Source organism: Macrotis lagotis, chromosome 6 (assembly GCF_037893015.1).
Source record: "Macrotis lagotis isolate mMagLag1 chromosome 6, bilby.v1.9.chrom.fasta, whole genome shotgun sequence".
NCBI classification, from domain to species: Eukaryota; Metazoa; Chordata; class Mammalia; order Peramelemorphia; family Peramelidae; genus Macrotis; species Macrotis lagotis.
The window spans coordinates 203,983,657-204,005,920 of record NC_133663.1 but is presented as its reverse complement, the minus strand read 5'-3'; the positions used below and the strand labels follow the sequence as shown (position 1 = coordinate 204,005,920).

The following is a 22,264-nucleotide window of genomic DNA, read 5'->3' as shown; positions in this document are numbered from 1 at the left end:
GGACTGTCCTTGATCACTAAACTGCTGAGAAGAGCTGCGTCCATCATAGCTGGTTCTACTCACTTTACTCAGCCTCAGTTCATCCAAGTGTTTCCAGGCTTTTCTAAAATCTCACTATTTCTTAGAGAACAATAGTATTCCTTAGCACTCAACTTAACTTATTCAGCTATTCCTTAATTAATGGGTATTCTCTGAAATTTTAATTCTTGGCCACTACAAAAAGTGCTGCTAGAAAAATTTTTGTATATGTGGGCCTTTTCCCATATTTTATGATCTTTTGAGGATATAGATCTAGTAGTGGTATTGCTGGATCAAAGGATATGCAGTTTTATTGTCCTTTGGGCATAGTTCCAAATTGCTCTCCAGAATGGTTGACTTTATTCACAATTATACCAATAGTGCATTAGTGTTCCAGTTTTCTCACATCCTCTCCAATATTGATCAATTTTCCTTCTTTTTTTTTTCATTTTAGCTAATCTGAGAATTGTGAGGGTTATCACCTCAGAGTTGTTTTAATTTTCATTTCTCTGATCACTAATAATTTGGAGCATTTTTTCATATGACTATAGATAGCTTTAGTTTTTTCAAATGGAAATTGCCTGTTTCATATCCTTTGACCATTTATCAACTGAGGAAAGACATATTCTTATAAAATTGATTCAATTCTCTATATATTTTAGAAATGAGCTTTTTATCAGAAACACTAGCGGTCCAAATTGGTTCCCAATTTTCTGCATTCCTTTGACTCTTGGTTGCATTGGTTTTGTCTGTGCAAAAACATTTTCTTTCCCTTCATCCTATCTTTCCCCTATTTGTTTATTGCTTTCTCCTTTTCTCTTATCTTTCCTTCATCGATTTTTGCTTCTAACTGATGTGTGCCTCACTCTCTTTTCCCCTGTTCTTTCCTACCATAGGATAAATTTGGGAATGTATATCATTCCCTCTTTTCCATTTATCTCTTGAGTCTTATATTTGAAACTCAAATTCCTAACCACTTCTGGACTTTTTATCAGTATGTCTGAAAGTTCTTTATTTCATTTAAAGTTAATCTTTTCCTCTAAAAGAATATGCTAAATTTTGTAGAGTGGTTGATTCTTGGTTATAATCCAAGCTCTTTTGTCCTCCAAAATATCGTATTCCAGGTCATCCAATTCTTTAAGGTTGAAGCTGATAAATCCTGTGTAATCCTGACTGTGACTCCCTGATATTTAAATTGCTTTTTTTGGAGAGCTTACATATTTTCTCCTTTAGCTGATAATTCTGAAATTTGGCTACAATATTCCATGGAATTTTTCTTTTGGAATCTCTTTCTAGGGATGATGGATGAATTCTTCCAGGGACCATTTTATCTTCTTGTACAGGGTACTACAGCAGTTTCCATGATAACTTCCTGCATGATATTGTCCAGGCTCTTTTTCTGATTGTGACTTTCAGACAGACCAACAATTTGTAAATTATCTTTACTGAATTTTTTTCCTAAGAGATTCTTTACATTGTCTTCTATTTCTTTGTAAAATCATGCTAAATTGACTGTTCAAAGCTGTCCTAATCCATATAATGTGAAACTGGAAATCATCAGCATCCTGATATATCAGTTAATTGCTTTCTTGGGCATTCTGTACTAATAGAGGAAATGTGTGTATAACATGGAAAGGAAAAGGAAGATTTTTTTTCCCCTTAAAAATGGAAGTGAGACCATTAGACAAGAACAAAAAGGAGAAAAATGTTTCCTCAGTGAACTCATGTCCACAAAATGAATTATCAAGAGGAATGCTCCCCATAGAATATTTCAGCAGTGAAATATTCAACTCTCTTGACAGCCAGATAATTTTTTTTTCCTGAGATGGCACTGCAGAGAATCATTGTGGTCTGACATGCAAGAAAAGGCAAATCACATTATTTGGAAGAAGAGCATAAACAATAACCAAGCACCTACTGCAGGGAATGTTGAATTTAGGGTCAGGGGCTGAATTTTAATGCTTAGCTGCATCACTTTTTAGCTGTTCAGATGGGAAGTTACCTTTCAGAACCTCAGTTGAACCAGATGATCGCCAAAGACCCTTCTTGCTCTAAAGATATATGTTCCTACCAAAAAAATCTTAACAAAACAGTTTGTGCTCTCAGGAGCTTGCATTATGCTTGCAGATAACATATGTACAGAGAAGTGAATAGTGAATTCAAGTAATCTGAGAAGGTTCAGAGTCCTAACTAGTGTTGGAAATGTGGGAAGAGGGATCAGGGAAAGCTTCATGGAAGAGGAGATATCCAAGGTGATCCTTGAAAGAAGATAGGAATTCTGAAAATCATGAATATTTCAAGCTTGGTAGAAAGCTTATGCAAATACATAGAGACAGGAGTCAGAATATCTGCTTTGGGAAAGAACTATAAGTCCAGTTTGGTTGGAATGATTTGAGTGAGGAGGGATAAAGAAAGACAGAGACAAAGAAACAGAGAAAGAGACAGAAAAAGACAGGGATAGAGAGACAGGGAGAACCAGAGACAGAGGGAGACAGAGATGGAAAAGGAAAGAGAAAGAGGGAGAGAGAGAGAGAGAGATAGAGAAGAGAGATGAAAAGGTAAATTATGAGTTAGATGTTTTACAGTTTGATAAGAATACCCAGACTGGGGCAGCTAGGTGGCACAATGGACAGAGCAATGGCCCTGGAGTCAGGAGGACCTGAGTTCAAATCTAGCCTTAGACATTTAATAATTACCTAGCTGTGTGATCTTGGGCAAGTCACTTGACCCCATTGCCTTGCAAACCCCTCCTCCAAAAGAATGAGGCTTATATTTACACACACACACACACACACACACACACACACACGAAGAGTTATTGGGCATCTTAAACTCAATATGTCTAAAACAAAACTCATTAATTCCCTCCCCCCAATGCACCCCCCCACCAGCCCCAAGTCCTCTGAATTTCCTAATTACTGTCAAAGATACCACCATTCAGTGGCAGCTAGGTCACACAGTGGGTAGAGCACTGGCCCTGGAGTTAGGAAGACCTGAGTTTAAATCCTACCTCAGATACTTAATGATTGTCTTACCTGTGTGACCTTGGGTAAGTCACTTAACCCCATTGTCTTAAATAAATGTTTTGAAAAGTATCACCATTCACAGAGCTACCCAAGCTCTGTGTCATCCTCTATTCTTTATTCTCAATCACCCCCACAGCCAATCTGTTGCTCATGTTTTCATTTCTACCTTTACAATATTACATGTACATGTCTCCTCTCAAATCATATCACTGTCCTCTCTCACCTAATCTATTACAATGGCTCTGCTTCCTTTAAGTCTCTCATCATTCCAATTCAAGCTTCACTAAGCAGCAAAGGTGATTTTCCTAAAGTATAGGTGTGACCATATCATTTCTCTGCTCAAGGAGCTCCCTATTACTTTCAGGTTCAATTTTTTTTAACTTTTAAGGTTCTTCATAACTAAACCCTTCCTAACCTTTTTATTCATCTTCCTCACCACAATCCTATAATACTGGTTTTTGTGCATGTGAGGAATATTGTTAGTTTACATTACAAAGACTGGAGCCTGCCTATATTGTTGCCTATGGGCCTCAATCTGATCAAAAACTGAGATTAGGCTGGATGTGCCCCATCTATTTCTGAGTTATTTCTAGGGTATAGACCTTCCCCTTTGCTCATGCTCAAGGAGATAGCTGCTTTTGCACATTAGTATAATGAGCAGGGAGGGGAAAATATATGGGGACCAATGTATCAATTAGACTGTGACCCCAGCCTATGATTGGCATGAAGGGGCAGGCACAAAACCTTTGAAACTACATAAAAGACCTTCCATTTCTGGGATTCCTCATCCTCATCCACCTTGAGGGAGGTGTACCATTAAGATATCTTAATAAAAAACCATTTTAGTCACTCTAGACTAAGTATTCATGAGACATTTATAACGGTGAATATCACTTATTCCCATCTCTGTGACTTTTCACTGACCAGACCACCCCCCATTTCTGAAATGTGCTTCCCTTGTTTCTTTCACTTAGCTCCAATCTACCATTCTGTAAGAGGATCACCTTCTTAAATGACCATCATACATTCCATGTATATGTAATTATGTAATTATCAATAATGTTGCACTTCCTAATTGTCAGTCACTGTCCTAAAGGTTTTCTTTATCTTGTTTGATCCTTAAAACAACCCTGGGGAGAAATTAAGGAAAAGTGAGGTTACATGACTTGTCCAGGATCATACACTCATGTCTTTCTGATCCGGGGTGTAGCACTACATCAACCTAGCTGCTTACAAAAACAAGCAAATACTAATCTCTTACTCTATGTTAGGTATTTTACTTTTAATTTACATTTTACATTTAAAATTTACATTTTAATTATTCTTAGTATTTTACAAATTTTGTCTCATTTAATTCTCACACAAAATCCTGAAAGGTAATTGCTATCATTATTATCATTTCATAGTTGAGAAAACTGAGGAAACTTACCCAAGGTCGCAGAAATTACATGTAAGACTGAGGTCAAATTTGAACTCAGACCTTCCTGATTCCTGGTTAGAGCTGTAACATTTAGATATCTACATATTGTCTCCCTCATAAATACTACCTGAGTGTTTGTTCTTTTTATTTTACTTTTATTTGTTTCCATAATAATTAACACTGTTTGGTACATTAGCTTTCTGACTTTATATGGCATGAATTTCTGAAACACTGTTGCTTCCTCAGGTAGATTCAATACCACATGGCAATGTTGGAACCATTCCTGAGGAAGCAGTAGGTTCTGAGGCAAGAAAGCTTCCAAATTCAGTTCCAAAGAATGACTGAAGTTCAAGTTCAACTTTTTATGGTGATGAAGAAGGAAGAACTATTGGGACAGGAGTTAGACATTGCCTGAGCTGTTCAATAGTACTGGAGAACTGATGTGGTGTTCCTTAATTAGATGATAAGATGATATTTTAGGTGTGGCTTATATCATGGCAGGAGGTTCTAGGGACATAGGTTGTAAAATCAAGAAGTCTCTAAACCTCATCCAAGAGAGAAATGGCAGCTCTGCTTCTAGATTTGGTCACCTCATATTGTTTCAAGCAATGAGATTTTTATAACTTTGAAAACACTGAGACAACTGATCTAGACTTATAAGTTTGAAACAAGAGTCACCATTTTCTGAACATACCAATAAATATTGAGAGAACTAACAGTATCAAAAGAGTTGATGTAAATAACTTGTTTCCATCAAATTTCACCAAATTCTTTTCAAAATATTGTTGTTTTAGGTTCATATGCTCAGGAAATAGGAAGCAATTTATTAACACTATATTTCAGACACTCTGTTAAGTACATTGATATCTGTAACAACTCTGGAAGTTAGGTGTTTTATTTGCTTTTCTTTGTTTCCAGAATACTTAACACAGTGTCTAGTACATGATGCTTGTTGACTTGATGTGATATGAACTTATGAGGCACTACTATTTCCTCAGATAGAATCAGAAACGCATGGCAAAGTTGGAACCATTCCTGTAAGTGGCATTTTACAATTGAAGAAACTGAGGCAAACTTGTTCAGGATTATACAGCTAGTAAGTGTCTAAGGGGGGATTTGAATTTTGATCTATCTGATTCTGAACACTAATCTCCCAGTTTGACTACTTTCAGATTGTCTTAATAACAGGGTATGAAAAAAATGACACCAGAGCAGCAATGCAAAGTGCTTTTTAAAATTTCCCTAATAAATATATGTTTATGATGGGACCATCAGAAGAGTAAAGGAAATAGTGTAAGAAGATAAAGTAGATATGGGAAGGCCAGGTCAAAGTTATCTTAAAAATCCAAACTAGTTTCTGAGTTTTTAATTATGTCAATGAATCACAGAATTCATTTAATAATCATTTCTACAAGACTTTTTTTTCTAATTAGTTTGGCAGTTCATGCAAACCAATGTTTCTCCAACCAACATTTACATTCTTCCTTCCTTATTCTCTAATCTCAAGAAATGAATAGTTGAAACAGCTGCTTACCTGGTGATTTCTGGCAAACGAAACCTTAAATACAAAACAGGGATCCCTACAAACTGCTCTGCCAGATACAGTAATTCATAATTTTTTTCAAGGTTCAAAGGAAGGCACAATGGAATAGCCTAATAAAGAAAAAAGCATGTTAGAATAACCATAGATATGTAATGTTGCACAACTTTGTTCTAGTTCACATTAGGGTTTTTGTTTGTTTTGGTTTGGTTTTTTGTCAAGTATCTTCTCTATGATATGCTCAAATAAGACAAGATTCCTCTTGGGAGTCATAAAGTAATAGCATTCATCCTCATATGTGTCACATCATCCATCACTTTTCTACATACCATACTTTTATAACTAACGTATTTTTCAATAGTTGTGACTTCTCATTTGGCCAGATATACTTCCTTTCCATTTCCCAATTCCCAATACAACATACTTCCTTCTTTTTCCACTCTTGTCAATGCCTTAACTCTAGGAAATATTCATTATTTTTTATTATCTCAAGATGATTTTTTATTTTCAGCACACTTTTCATCTGCATGTCTCAAAGAATTTTAAAAATCAATTGTCTCATACCATTTCAGCAGATAGATAACAATGCCAAATAAAGTATTTTAAAAAGTAGAGAACGTATCAAAGATCACAAAGCAAGCAAAGAACTAATGCTGGAACAGCTAGTACAGTGGATTGAGCACCAGCCCTGAAGTCAGGTGAACCTGAGGTCAAATGTGACCTCAGACACTTGATACTAACTGATCTTGGGCAAGTCAAGGAACCCTGATTGCCTCACATCTGGGATCATCTCCAGTCGTCCTTGATTCATATATGACCTCTGAACTCAGATGGCTCTGGAGGAGAAAGTGAGGCAAAAGAAGAGCACCCCCTCACTCAAATCCAATTCACGTGCTTGTCATAGTATCAGCTCTCTGATGTTATGGTCTTCTTCAAGGATGTTGACAATCACGAAGACTAACTAGTCATGAGGAGACCTAGAATGAATGTGTTATTCCAAAATTTCTCTCACATCTCAGAGCAGACTCACCTCTGAAACTTATTTTCAATTTGATTGTTCTTATCTTTCTGCCAAACAAGAGATCAGAAAGGGATCTCCCTTATGTGGAAACATTAGCTTTATTTGGTGGAATGAAGGGAGTTGTGACTTTCCCCCCCTGGTAATTAACAAATGACATTAGGTTTGCTGATGTGGAAACTGCATTTGGTTTTAGTATTCCAAGAAAATAAATTAAAGTTTGAGTTTATAAAATTCTCAATATCAGTAGGAGGCATTCCATGAGTGATATACTCATATCTTAACCTGACATGGTTCAATAAAGTTATTGAAATATTTTGTTAGCTAATTAAGTCAAAATACATTTACTTTGCTTAGATCTGTATGAAGATGTTCGGGATCCTCTCCAATCTATACCCTATCTATTTTTTCAGTTATTTGCACCTTATGTCCACCATTAGATTGTTCCCAACGAGGAACAATTGGTAACAAAGACTGCTTTTTGCTTTTCTCTATATTCTTAGCACAATGTCTGGCATGTAGTAGACCTTTAATAAATTTTGACTGATTGAAAAATCAGTCAAGTATAGGCATGTATAGGAAAACTATTTGGAATGTATTCATATTGGACCTAATATTTTTTACTGGGTCTAGATATGAAGATGAGTTAAAGAAGTGACAATTCACTTGGGACTAACATTCTAAGATATAGTCACCATGTTGGCAACCCACAACAAAGCAGAAGAGTAAGAAGAGACTGAAAAACAAAAATAGATACATACATTTGTCTGGCATTTTTTCTAAAAGTCATATATACATGACTACAAGTAAAATAAATAACCAGATTCAACTGCAAAAAAGAATTCCAAGCAGAATTTTGAATGCAATATCTAAAGAACATGCCAGTGATAAAATGCACAGCCTATATTGTCTTCCTAAGTCAAATTATATAATAATAAAAACCCATTTATGAGGACATATACAGATTTTATATTAGTAAAAAAAGTTTGAAGGCCAAGACTTATAATTTCATCCATGTAGGGATTTCTTGTTTATAAACTTTTTTTCATTAAAAAAGGATCTACAATTCTTCAACTTTATAGTCTTATAAGTTTGCTTAGAAAACATAAGGAAGATAAATGACAACTGATTGACACACAATTAGTATGTAATACTTCAGGACCTAAACTCTGCTAAATAGTACAACAGATAGAGCTCTAGTCCTAGAGACAGGAAAGCATTCAAGATCCCATTCAGACAACTAACAGCTATGTGACCCAGGTCACTTAACCTCTTTTTTCCTCATTTTCCTCATTTGTAAAATGTGGTAATAGCATATATCTTCCAGGATTGTTATGAAGATAAAATGAGGCAATAATTATAAACTATTTAGCCTAGTATGTAGTCCACAGTAAGCACATAATATATAAATGCCAACTATCATCATCATCATCATCGTCATCATCATCATTTTTCAAGCCTGGCTCTCTATCCCATACTACTTCTCTCAGTAAAAGTGTCTGGGGAAGGCCTTAGTTCAATTCAAATCCCTCTTCAGACAACAACAGCTATGTGATCCAGATCATTTAACCTCTTTCCCTCAGTTTCCTCAATTTTAAGATGTGGACAATAATAAGTGGAACACCTAAAGTTGTTGTGACAACTAAATAAAGTGGCATGTCAAATGCTTAGCAAAGTGTGGTACATAAGTGGAACTATATTAATGCTAACTGTTATTATTTAAGCGGGTTATAGAATTCCCAGTGAGGAAACTCCCTCTACTTCTATGGATCAACAGCTTCTCAGCAATTTACAATCTTAAAGAGTTACCTGAGGGATGGCTAGGTGGTGCAGTGGATAGAGCACCGGCCCTGGAATCAGGAGTGCCTGAGTTCAAATCCGGCCTCAGTCACTTAATAATTGCCTAGCTGTATGACCTTGGGCAAGTCACTTAACCCCACTGCCTTGAAAAAACAAAGAGTTACCTGAAAACTCTCAGTTTAAGTGATTTGTCCAAGGGGATAGTTTTTTTTTTGGTAGGATCACAGATAGTTGATGGTTTGAGAGCACGAAGAGGCCTTGGAGGTCACCTGGTCCAGTCTCCAGATCAGGCAATAGAAGAACAGTTACTTTACTACAATTATATGGGTAGTGCGATAGTATGTATGCAAACCCAAGTCCTTTGCTCCAAATTCAATGTTTTTCCACTGTTTCCCACAGGATTTAAACTCAGGTCTTCCCTGTTTCTCAAGCTAGCTAACTATTAATGCTAATATGCTAAATATTCTAATAAATGCTAATTATCTTGGTGCTAATGTTTAGAATAGTTTTGTCTTCTATATAAAAAAAAAATTTCATTTCAGCATATTGACAAATCTCACCTTTACTTGACAGTGAGGAAAATAGACATTAGTTTAACTAAGATATGTTACAGCCCTTACAATAATGTCTCTAAGCACATGCTATTATTTTCTTTAGTAAAGGAAAAATTGATACCTAGATCTAATCTACTAACAAAGGAGATCATTTAAAGGTTAAACCATAAGCCTCCTGAATCTCAAGTTTCACTAACTAACAAGAAGTACAGAATATCAGTACAATAGCCTTTGTTGACCTCAATACACCAAAGTCTCGGTAAACTGTCAAAGACTGTTTCCACAAGAATATTTTCCAAGTACCCACTAGCCTGCAGAAAGAGTGAGTCTGTTCAAATCCAGATAAAGAATAACAATCACTGGAAAATGTGTTCAATAAAGTCTCTTTATGGATGTTTGTTTCTCTCACACAAGAAATAGGAACTTTAAATCTTTCTGGTTTTGGTAGTGATTTTGATCCTTGACAGTTCCTTGATTGGGGTCCTATTGATTTTCTGCTAATGAGTATGGAAATAGTATGTTGCTGAGTCCCAGAGTCAACCCTAATTTATATGAAATAAGTCATAGCTAAAGTCAATGTTGGTGCAGAGCAGTTATAAGGGGCATATTGCTACTTTCCTGATAGGTTTCTGCTCTCCAGGAAGGAAATAAAGAAATATTTGTGAATTACCTTACCAATATTATCACATTTGATCCTCAGAACAACCCTGGGAGGTAGGGCTTATTAGTATCTCCAATTAAGACAGGTTAAATGACCTTCCCAAGGTCATACAGTCAGTAATCATCTGAGGCCATTTGAATTCACATCTAACTCCAGATGCTAGCACTCTTATCTACTATTCTACCTAGTCCAAAAAGAACTTCTAGGAAGAAATTTGGCCACTTCTGAGAAAAAGGATAATAGGGATAGATGGATTTTGCACTCAATGATTTTTACCTCACAATTTTTCTGATCTTGAGTGAGCCTGAATCCTTTTTTTCCATCACAATAGCATGAATATCCTCCTGGGTGATTGACACAAAGTTGAGCACATGTGTTTTCTGCACATTCATCTATATCTGGGATAAAACAGAATACATATCTGAGAACTCAATGTTCAGTTTAAGGTTTTAGTACTGAAAATAATTGACAATATTTGTTTAATAAAACAAGAGCCTCTGTCAGAGCCTGGTTGGGGGGGGGGTAGAAACTTTTTTAAATGTTTGATTTGGTTTGGTTTGTTTAGAAATTAGAATGATTCATAATAATATATTCCCCTTTTGTTTATTAATTTCAAAAAAAAGATTTAGGGCCTGAGTACATGTAATGACTGCTCTATTTTTTATACTTATACTTATTATCTCACTTTTCCATGGGGAAATTGAGGTAGGAAAAAGAGAACAGAAGATGCCAAAATATGTAGGGATGTTAGGAGTACTAATCCTATTGAAGCCCTCTTCTAATTCTGTGTTGGAAGGACAAGAAAAATAACATTTGTTAAAATTAAATGGTGGGGCGGCTAGGTGGAGCAGTGGATAAAGCACCGGCCCTGGAGTCAGGAGTACCTGGGTTCAAATCCGGTCTCAGTCACTTAATAATTACCTAGCTGTGTGGCCTTGGGCAAGCCACTTAACCCCATTTGCCTTGCAAAAACCTAAAAAAACAAAAACAAAAAAAAAACCTAAATGGTAATGGACTCTTTAAATCATAATATGAGAAATTATTTTTATGTACTATTCATTGATAAGATAAATTTTAAAACAAAGTTATGTTGGTTCATACTATGTCTTCTAAATTTTTAAATGAACATTAGACATTAACTATAACATTAATTGCAAAAACTTATAATTTAAGATAAAATACTTCTTTCTTTCCCTCTCAGAAACCCAACCTCATCTCTTTCTCCCCTCTACTCAGAGTTGCAAAGAATCAACACTAATATTTTATATTCATACAATAAGTAACATAGGCTAATTGATTTCTGGGGAACTAAAGTATTGACTGCTTCCAATAACACCAAGGAAGGCATCTGCATCTCTCCCCTCTAAGGCAGCCTGGAAGCTATCTACGAAAACAAAGGAACCCAGATTTCTTGATCAATATTTACAAACTAGCTCTCTTTCTTCAGATAAGAATGTATTAAACGAAGAAAGATTTTTTTAAAAGTCAGTTAAGACTTTAGAATTTAGCACTGTACTATAGCTTTGAGGAGCCTGGTTATTTAAGTTTCTTATTTGAGTGACTTTATTCTTTTGTACAAAAATCTCTGAGGGGAATCTCATTATATTATTTTACTATTGAGCTCTTGAAGATCTAAAGATACATCATATACTAAAGGACTTAGATTATAATATGCTGTCACAAGGTTAATGATCATTACAGCCTAGGTCATACCTTCAGAAACCTCCTTTTTCCAAGAACATTTTACCAAAAGCCAAAGTAGCCTGATAACCAGAAGTTTCAGGACATTGATACAAAACATTTTAAACTAAAAACTCTTCCTTGTCTAAAACTTCACAGATACCTTCAAAATATAAAATTCATGGTAGTATTAATATTGTAGGTTTTCCAATATTACTTATGGGAAGTGGGGCTCAGATAACCAACCACACCTGAACTCCTTTTATATTGCTTCCAAGTTTATTTCCATGACAACTGAGGGAATTTTAAGGACTGAAAGAAATGTCTTCTCTGCAGTTCAACCTACTGTTTATGCAGTTTTGCTAAAAGGAGTACCCAGAATAATTTAAAAGGGATCCACACTTGTGACTCAGAGATACTTTAATACTTAAAAAGAAATTTCACACCACAACTAAAATAAGAGTTTAAATTGGGGAACTGACTGAATCATGTCATAAGGTTTCTCTACCTAGTTGGTTGGGTAAAGATGACTATAGTTAGCATCACTGAAGGGTTAAAAATTTATTCTGAAATATTTAGCTAAAGAGCTGGCAAACCCTTTTTCATCATGGAGAAGAAGTTATAAAACAGCTGAAGATAATCTGGTGCCAAAAGAAAATAATGCAATGGTGATACCTAGTACAGGTATTGAAATGTTATCAATAGTTCTACAGCACAATAGTTGTAAGTTGCCCTAGTCATACATGTTCTGTTGCCATAAGTATTTCCTTTATATGTATAATCTCATATTTTCTGAGCATTCATAATCATTGAATATATCCTTTTCCTAACCAAGTGGTATGGCAGACTGTGGAAAACTGGGACTTTTGTATCTATGGTATCTTTGGATACCTTTTATCATTTATTTTGACAAAATGTGTCATTAAATATTTATTTGTTTTAAATAGTGTGTCCTCTTCTTGACCTGGTATAATTAAAGACACTAGTAGGGACACATTGGCCATGATTTCGAGCAAAATGTCTAAGACCTCTAATAGCTTTCTGGCTACCTATGTTTTAGGAAGCCCTGGGATCTACACTATTATAAGTTGAATGTTACATAGGACTATCTCAGTCATTTTGTTGGTATGTACTGTCCTGCAGTGTTCTATATTTAATACTTGAAGTGGAGAAAGTTCTTTGATTGTAAAAAAAGATTTTGCTCTAATGATGCTCATAACAGGATTTAGCCTGTATCCTCATTTAATAGAAGAGTCTTTACTTAATAATATACAAAATCATTTGAAAATCTATGACTATAATCCACCCCCTACATCTTTACCTTCACATTCCTTTGATGTGTCGTTATATCTGTAGCCTTTGGGACATTCACATTCAAAGTACCCTGGGATGTTCTTGCACTTGGCTGTCCCACAGATTTTTGGTGACAAAAGACATTCATTTAGATCTGTAAATGATACCAATATCTACATATTACAAACAAAGCGCATGCCAGAAAATACCAGTGAACTAAATAAATCAATCTGCATTTATGATCAGCCTTTTCTGGCTATGAATTTAAGAAATGGAAAAAATTTTCTGGGTTAAAGCTATTATTCTACTTTATTAAAAATTACCTAGTTATGATGGTCAACATTCTCTTCTTCCCAGATTTAACAATAAACATAAACATAAACAAAAGTTTTAAATTGCATTCTTATTCCCTTGAGATAATTAAGGCAAAGCAAAAAAAGTGATTTTTTTGCTGCTTCCTTTTCTAATAGAAGACAAAATATGAATTGGTCTGAAGGGAAAAAAAATAAACAGGTTCCAAATAATGTTTGCTCTCTAAACATAGATTTTCAAATGAAAATTTATGAACAATGCAAAACAGTGAGGAATATTAATTATATGGTCCATCTGTTTTGCATGAACGGACACTTTGCTCCTTTATTCCAGTAATCTGTGTTCATTGCTCCATGAAGTTAGGCTGTGTATATCTAAAATCATTTAATAATAAAATCAAGGTGCTGTACCAGTTTAGAACCATGAAGGGAAGGAGGTTACAAATAATGAACCACAATAGATAATCCAATTATAGATCATCCAAAACTGGCTTATAACCATTACCAAGACAGTCTGTGAATCAGTCAACAAGCACATATCAAGATCATATTAAGTATATATAAGACATGCAGCCAGCCAGGTAGCCTTTATTTGAGATATTATTATTCACCATCCCCCCCAACTACCCATTAAGACTTCAGGTTCCACTAAGTTCATTGGAATGTAAAAAAAGAGTTCCATCCCCTGCCAAGATGTTGCCTTTCCTTCACTGAAGACAAAGAATTCCTAAAGGTATCTAGGGACATTTATTGTGACTATGGCCAATTTTCCAGTCACTTCTGGCTATATCAATGCCTTGCCTGCATTCTAGCCTCCATCTTCAGAGAAAACTCAAGTTCCCCTGAGCTTTTGTTGAACATTCTTAACATTCTTACTTGACTCACAGCAACTACAGTACTTCTTTGACCATCTTCATTTCATGTTCCTATAAAGGCACACATTTCCTCACTCTCCTCCCATGATTTCCAACTCTGGAACTAAGAAAAGTAATTGCATGAACACTACTATTCCTGGTAAACATATGTTAATCAGTTGGCTCATTACTCCAATCTCCATTCCTTATTTGCTGTAGAAATATCTCTCCCCTAAATATGTACTATCTTTTCCTATTAGAATATAAATTTGCTGAGGGCAGAGACCATTATAATTATGGTTATATTCCCAATACTAGTATGCGCTTACTTAATAAGAAATTTTTTCATTCATTCATTCACTCATCCAATGCCAGATGTACGCTTGCCAAAAAACTATTTTATGAGGAACTCACACAGGGCAAGCAAGCACATGGGGGGTCAAAAAAAGCGATACTGAGACACCCTGAAGGTCTTATTGAAGAACTTTAGAATTGATTGCACAGCATGGGAAATACTGGCACAGGACTGCCCAGTATGGTATACCCTCATCAGTAAGGCTGCCACACTCTATGAGGAAGGAAGACTTGAAGCAGCTCAAAGGAAACATGACACTCGTAAGTTTAGAGTACCCACCCCAGGTGTTCACGTTGGATCATTTGTGCCCAACTGTGGTAGAGCATTCTGAGTTCAAAATGGACTGATCAGCCACTGTATGATGCACTGTAATTTGTCTCAAACATAGTGATGTCATTTTAGTCTTCTTCAATAACAAAGGACAAGAACCAACCTACCAACCAACCAACCACTCAATCACTCAATGAGCTCACATCAAGATGCTTCACCTTCATTCTCACATCCCCATGTCTATGGAATAGAAGTGGAGAAGATCATACAAAAGACCACAACTGAAGTATTGTGAAATTCCTGATCTATTCACTTCTGTCTGCTAGCCCTGATTCCAGCAAGCAATGTCTATTAATGTAAAGTCAGTGAGACAGTACGTTATGCACTTTAAAATAAAAACAAAATAAATGTCATGCCATAAAAAGATTGTTTAAAACTTTTTTTGAAAGTTAAAAATACTAGAAATGTCCGTGTATAAAGATTTTTGTATAAACTTTTCATTTCCATATCCACCTGAATGAAGATTACTTAGCTAAACTTGAGATGAAATAGGTTAAAACAGAAGTCTACAGTCCAACTTGAAAATTTAAAACAAAAGCACAACCCTATATGTATAAAATTGTTTAGGTTAAAATATAACACAGGACAAAATTTGAACCATTTGCTAATTCCCATTTATTTCCCAAGACTACGTTGACATCTAATGTCAAAAAAAAGTGCTAATTCCAGTATTTACTAGATACTATTTCTCACATGAATCTTGGTAACTTTATTTTAGTGTCTTTGATTACAGGTCTTGGATAAGATTCCAATTGATTCCAATCTTATCCATATCTTAGCTAATTCCCCATTTTTTATCCCATCAATTAACTGTCCATGAAGTGTTCTGATCACTAGAGTTATCAGCACTTAAAGGAGATTTTTGCTTGATGATCTATACATATGTGGCTCATCTTGGAAGTGGAGAATGAGTTTGTATTTTAGAAATAAAAGAAATATATTCACCTGTTCTTTCCTGAGAATAAAACTGTAATCTAATAAGTAAATTCCCATGAATGCTTAATGAGTGAATTTATTTTCTTATGTAATAATAACTAATAAAAATTCACATCTAAGTGGAACACTTATTATAGTCAACAAAATAAAACTTGGCTTCAGTGACTATGATGTGACTATAAAAGTCTGCCATTGAAGCCTCAAATCAATATTCATACAGGCACTGAAGAGAAATGGGTGGCGATAAACAGGACATTGATTTAGAAGAGAATATTCCTTATTCTTGACCATTTTAAGGCTATTTAAAGCAATGCTTAAAATGAAATTTACAAAACAATATTATACCCAATGCTATACTATATGTATATACATAGATACACCTATACATATACATACATATACATAAATATACATGTACACATTTCATATATATATATATATTATCTTTTCTAAGGAATAATTACAGCCTTGTTATAAAGGTATAACACTCTATGATTCTATAATCTGAGATGAATAGGAAGAAACTAGAAAAAATTCAGCTAATCTTTTTTGTGGTTAATCTATGAGTAGGATTTAAAAAATTAAAAAGTAAAATTTTCTATATTTATTTGTTATTGGTTCCTTTAACCAATTTATCAATAAAAAGGTAAACTAGGGGGCGGCTAGGTGGCGCAGTGGATAGAACACCAGCCCGGGAGTCAGGAGTACCTGAGTCCAAATCCAGCCTCAGACACTTAATAATTACCTAGCTGTGTGGCCTTGGGCAAGCCACTTAACCCATTTGCCTTGCAGAAAAAAGGTGAACTTTTCTGTTGTTATAGCAAAGATGAACCTCAGATAATTAATATTCTCCCCCTTCCCCTAACCCTAAAAAATGGTTTAACAATTTTTAATGTTCCCCAAACCAGATAATCCAATCAGTCTACCAGGAAGAAATCATGGGGTTGGGAGGAAAGGAAACATTATGGAAGAGAAATAAAGTTTACCTTAGAATCTAAAAGAAAAATAAGTAGAATAAAATAATTAAGGTACATAAAATGGTTAAAGAAACTGGCTGTATTTATTTGGTCTGGAGAATAAAGTCTTGAAGTATTTGCACAAGAACATTACCAAATAGAATCACAGAATTTTCAAATTAAAAGGGCCTCAGAATTCACCCAGTCTATCATCCTAATTTTACTGCTGAGGATCAGAAGCCCAGAGAAGCTATATAACTGACTGAAAGCAAATAGTAGCAAAGTCAAGATCAGTCCATCGACATATATTCATTAAGCAGTTATTCATGTGTCAAGCACTATGTTAGATACCAGGGAAGCAAAGTCAAAAATGAAATAATCCCTGCCTAAAAGAAGAGCTGCTATCAGTTCCCTTGTGAAAGCAAAACAATTAGAAATTAACTTGGACTCTATCTTAGCATTTTTAATTCAAGCATGAATGGATTATTAAGGATAAATATGATTATTTTGCCTAGGTGTAGATACTTATACAATTGAATGATGTGATAATGCTTTCATGTTAATACTCAATATTACAATAACCTTTTTCAGGAACCATGGGCCAAGGACAATGTCAACACTGATTCTAATTTCATTCAGAAAATACCTTTTTATTCCCCATGATCCTTACCTCTGCATTCCTTTTTATCAGAAAGCAAATAGAAGCCTTTCTCACAGAAACAGCTATAAGTTCCAGGCATATTGTTACAGATTTGACTACAACCTCCTTTTATATAAGAGGGATCTTCACATTCATTGATATCTAAAAAAGAAGGGAAAAATATTTTTAAAAATATGTAATCATAGGAATCCTTTTCCCTGAATCTTTTAAAGTTTTTTCAAATAGCTAATTTCTGTCATTTTGGGTATATAGTTAACATACCTTCTTCACATCTTTTTCCTTGCCATCCTGGTTTACAAACACAAGTGAAGCGGGCTTGGCCATCAATGCAACGTTCATATCCAACTTCATTACAGGGCAGAGGATTGCACTGGTCTGGGATTGCTAAAAGAAACAGATAATTTTGCAAATTAGCAATAACAATGACATGATTGCTAATAAAAATTATGGAAGCCTATAAAAATGCAAGAAATTCTATCTTTTGGGGGAAGTTTTCATAGAAGTTTTGGGGTTTTTTTTTCATCATGTACATTAGACATATTCTTTATAACTTCCACCTATATAACAGATGGAAGAGAGCTTAATTTAAACCTCACCCTTTTGTAGAATAGATATAAAGTATATAATTCAATATACTACAGATAGTGCAGCTATGATAGACTGACATGTTAGAATGCCAGATATATTCTTGCCAAAAAATCTATTTTATGGAAAACTCACACAGGGCAAGCACTCACAAGGGGGTTGGAAGAAGTGATATCAAGATATCCTGAAGGTCTCATTGAAGAACTTTAGAATTTATTGTACAGCATGGGAGACACTGGCCCAGGACTGCCCAGCATGGCATGCCCTTTCAGTGAGGGTGCTGCATTTTATGAGGAAGGCAGAATTGAAGCAACTCAAATAAAACATTTAGAGTACCCACTCCAGGAGTTCACATGGAATATTTTTTTAGATTTAAGAAAGATTTTTATTTATTTTGAGTTTTATAATTTTTCCTCTATTCTTGCTTCCCTCCCCCCCCCACCCCCCACAGAAGGCAGTCTGTTAGTTCGCTTGGACTATTTATGCCCAATCTGTGGTAGAGCATTCTGAGCTCATGTTGGTCTGATCAGCCACAATAGGACACACTGTAATTTGTCTCAAACATAGTGATGTTGTTTTTGGTCTTTGATAACAAAGGACAAGAACCAACCAATTCAATGTATCATACATATAATATATGTATATATATATATATATATATATATATATGTATGTACATATATATAGTATACATTTTTCTGGGAGGGAGATATTTTAAATATTTCCTCTTTAAGAAGGTTTTCTTCCTTTTTATCATCACTGCTCACTTTGTCTTTTTCCTAGTCTTCCTTTTCTTCCAATCCCAATATAATATACTGTCTTTGCTATGGTATGTTACATTTAAAGGTTAGTATTTTTTGTAGCCTAGAATGTTTGATTCAGAAGATAATTTTTCCAATACAATTAAAGTCAAACTAACCAAAGTTTTTTTTTTTCCTTCATGATGAGAAAGGAACAGCAACTTTCTTTTTTTTTTTAATAATACATTTATTTTTCCAACTACATACAAAGACAGTTTTCAACATTCATTATTTGGGAAGATTTTGAGTTCCACATTTTTCTTTCTTCCTCTTTTCCCTCCCCACTCCCCTTGACAAGTAATCTGATATGGATTATACAGTTATAACTATATTAAATGCATTTCTATATTAGTAATATTGTGAAAGAAGAATCAGAAAAAGAAAAACCATGAAAAGGAAAAAAATGTGGCATAAAACACATTTTAAAAATTGAAAATAGTATGCTTTGGTCTGCATTCAGATGCCATAGTTCTTTCTCTAGAAGAGGTTGGCATTTTCCATCTCAAGTTCTTTAGAACTCTCTTCGATGATTGTACTATTGAGAAGAACTAGGTCTATCATAGTTGATCATCACACAATGTTGCTCTTAATGTGTACAATGTTCTCCTGGTTCTGCTTATTTCACTCAGCATCAGTTCATATAAGTTTTTCCAAGCTTTTTTGAATTTCACTCATTCATAATTTCTTATAGAACATTGGCACTCTGTCATATTCATATACCACAATTTGTTCAACCATTCCCCAATTGATGGGCATCCCACTATTTACAATTTCTAATATAATAGGAGTTAAGGTGTCCCAACCTAGAGTGGTGCAATGGATAGAACCCCACCCCCCACCCAGGCCTGAAGTAAGGAAGACTTGAGTTTAAATTCATCCTCAGACTCTTACTATAGCTGTGTGACCCTGAGCAAATCACTGACTCCTATTTGCCTTCTTTTCTTCATCAATAAAACGAGAAGTAAATTACAAATCATTCTAGTATCTTGGCCAAAAAAACCCAAAATGGAGTCACAAAGAGTTGGACATGACTGAAAGGACTTAATCAAAAACCTTAGATAAATCACTCCTCATTTTAGTTTAAAAAAATGGAAGAAAAATTGTGATGGAATGGTGCTTCTCTTTTCTGGGAGACTATAGGTAGGCAAGAGATACATAAGTCACAACAGTATAATGTCTAATTTTGTCCCTCTCACAATCTCCCTCCTGATTATAAGAGAGGAGATTTAGGGAGATCAGTTAGTAATGAATGAATGAATGAAGTCCACAATGTTATGCCTCAAAGACATATGTTTGGTAGTCTTCTGACATTTTTATTCATGTCTCAGATAAAGCTGCAAATAACATGCATATCAAATTTTGTGGATTATACAGACTAGAGAAATAGTTAGGTCTCAGAAAGATGTAAATGGACTAGAAATAAGATTGAATCTAGCAAAATTAAATTTTATGGGATAAATACAATCTTAATATTTGCATTGCAAAATCGGTTTGTAAATAAAAGATCAAAGAAGTTTGACTAGGCCTCAATTCATCTGAAAAGAACTAGAGGTTTTGTTAAACAGCAAGCTCACTGTAAGGCAATGTGATATGGCAGCCAGCAATGCTTTAAAAATTATAATAGTCTTTATTAAAAAGAAACATAATGATCCAGACTAAGGAGGTAATGATCTTGCTATACTCCACCCTGGGCAGAAAACATCTGGTATGTTCATATCTGATGAATTCTACATGCCATATTTTGGGAAGCATATCAGTAAGGTGGAACATATCTAGGCAGTACAGTGACCAGGATGGTGAGAAAAGTGTCATCTGAGAATCAATCAAAAAGGGGAAGGAAAGGAAAAGATATGAAAGATATTGTGCAGATAGACTCAACAAGACTTGGTAATTCATTCAATATGAGGAATGAAGGAGAGGCAAGAGTTGAGGCTAACTCAAAGTTAGGTGACTACATTGATGGTCGTGAGCTAAATAGAAACAATAAAGTTAAGAAGAAAGGTAGGATTTAAAGGAAAAATTATGAGTTCCATTTTAGACATGTTCAATTTGAGAATATTAGATAAGAAGTTGAATCCAATAATGTACAAGGTCCCTCACTATGTACACATGTACATAGATTTATATAACATTCTATAAACACAATCTCATTTGAGCCTTATAACAGCAACCTTGCTACGTCATCACAATAGGTATATTATCCTGATCCTGATTTTTCAGATGAATTGTGACATTAAGAGAAGGTAAATACTTATAGATGGTCACATAGCTTTCAAACTCAAAGTTTGAACCTAGATCCTCATGGTGTCAAGTCTAATGTGCTACTATGTATATTGACTCTATATATGTTCTTAAGTAATTCCTAAACCATTCATGTAGCAGTCAGAATAAAGCAACATAGAATAAAATCCTTGAAGTAAAGGATTGAAAACCTTAATTAGTAAATAACTTCAATTTAATATGAAAAAACTGCATGATTTATAGAGTTAAGTGTAAAGTTGAAAATATACCTTAGAATGTTTTCCTTGCTTTGTAGTCTGTTTGGCAATACTGTACTGACTGGTACTCTGATCAATAGAATGTTCTATGAAATTTCAAAATGACTAATGATGAAAAATGATATTCATTTCCAGAAAAAATTGATAAACTCTGCATGCCCAATGAAGTATTTTTTCACTTTCTTTGTTTTCCTTGCTTTTTTTTACAATGCTAATGTAGAAGTTTTTAAGAAATATGTACAGATTTGTTATTATATTTTTATATTTCTGTGTATAAAGTTTAATACCTCAAACAGAATGATTATTTTAAAGTTTGACATAAAATAAATACTGGGCAGCTAGGTGGTGCAGTGGATAAAGCACCGGCCCTGGAGTCAGGAGTACCTGGGTTCAAATCCGGTCTCAAACATTTAATAATTACCTAGCTGTGTGGCCTTGGGCAAGCCACTTAACCCCATTTGCCTTACAAAAAAACCTAAAACAAACAAATAAATAAATAAATAAATAAAATAAAATAAATACTGCAGACACTTACCATTGACACAACTTCTCAGGTCTGTGAAGCCAGTAGTTGACTGACGAGCAGCTACAAATGCCCCAACGCGGAAAGAGCCAAGGCAAGCTATAAAAACAACAATTTGTTTATAGTCCAAACATTTACTTGACTTGAATCCTTGATGAATAAGACAGAAAAGCATGCTCCTAAATAACTGTCAGCATTCAGTAATTAGACAATATTGCTTCCTACCTTTTAAAAATAAAATATCTGGGGGAAAATTAAAAGATGGGAGAATTAATTAGGCATGATATTTACTACTGCCAGACAATTTGCAGTCCTAACTATCTGAAGAATAGCCTTGAACTCAAAAGAAAAAAAGACTTCTGAAGAGATAATGGATTGGAGCTGCCTTCATCTTGGAAATTACTGACTTAGAATTTTGTGTAATGTTAAACATTCAATAAGCCTT

General features: G+C 34.7%; 1 protein-coding gene across 1 annotated transcript in view; it reads right to left on the bottom strand.

The window, feature by feature from the left end:
• Positions 1 to 22,264, bottom strand: part of PROS1 (protein S) — an 83,279-nt gene that overhangs the window by 23,091 nt on the left and 37,924 nt on the right. Inside the window, exons 4-9 of the mRNA XM_074192262.1 lie at positions 21,832 to 21,918; positions 17,675 to 17,797; positions 17,423 to 17,554; positions 13,039 to 13,164; positions 10,314 to 10,435; positions 5,999 to 6,117 (exon numbers count right to left, since the gene is read on the bottom strand). Coding sequence (XP_074048363.1) covers positions 5,999 to 6,117; positions 10,314 to 10,435; positions 13,039 to 13,164; positions 17,423 to 17,554; positions 17,675 to 17,797; positions 21,832 to 21,918 — 709 coding nt within the window. The remainder of the gene's footprint in view (positions 1 to 5,998; positions 6,118 to 10,313; positions 10,436 to 13,038; positions 13,165 to 17,422; positions 17,555 to 17,674; positions 17,798 to 21,831; positions 21,919 to 22,264) is intronic.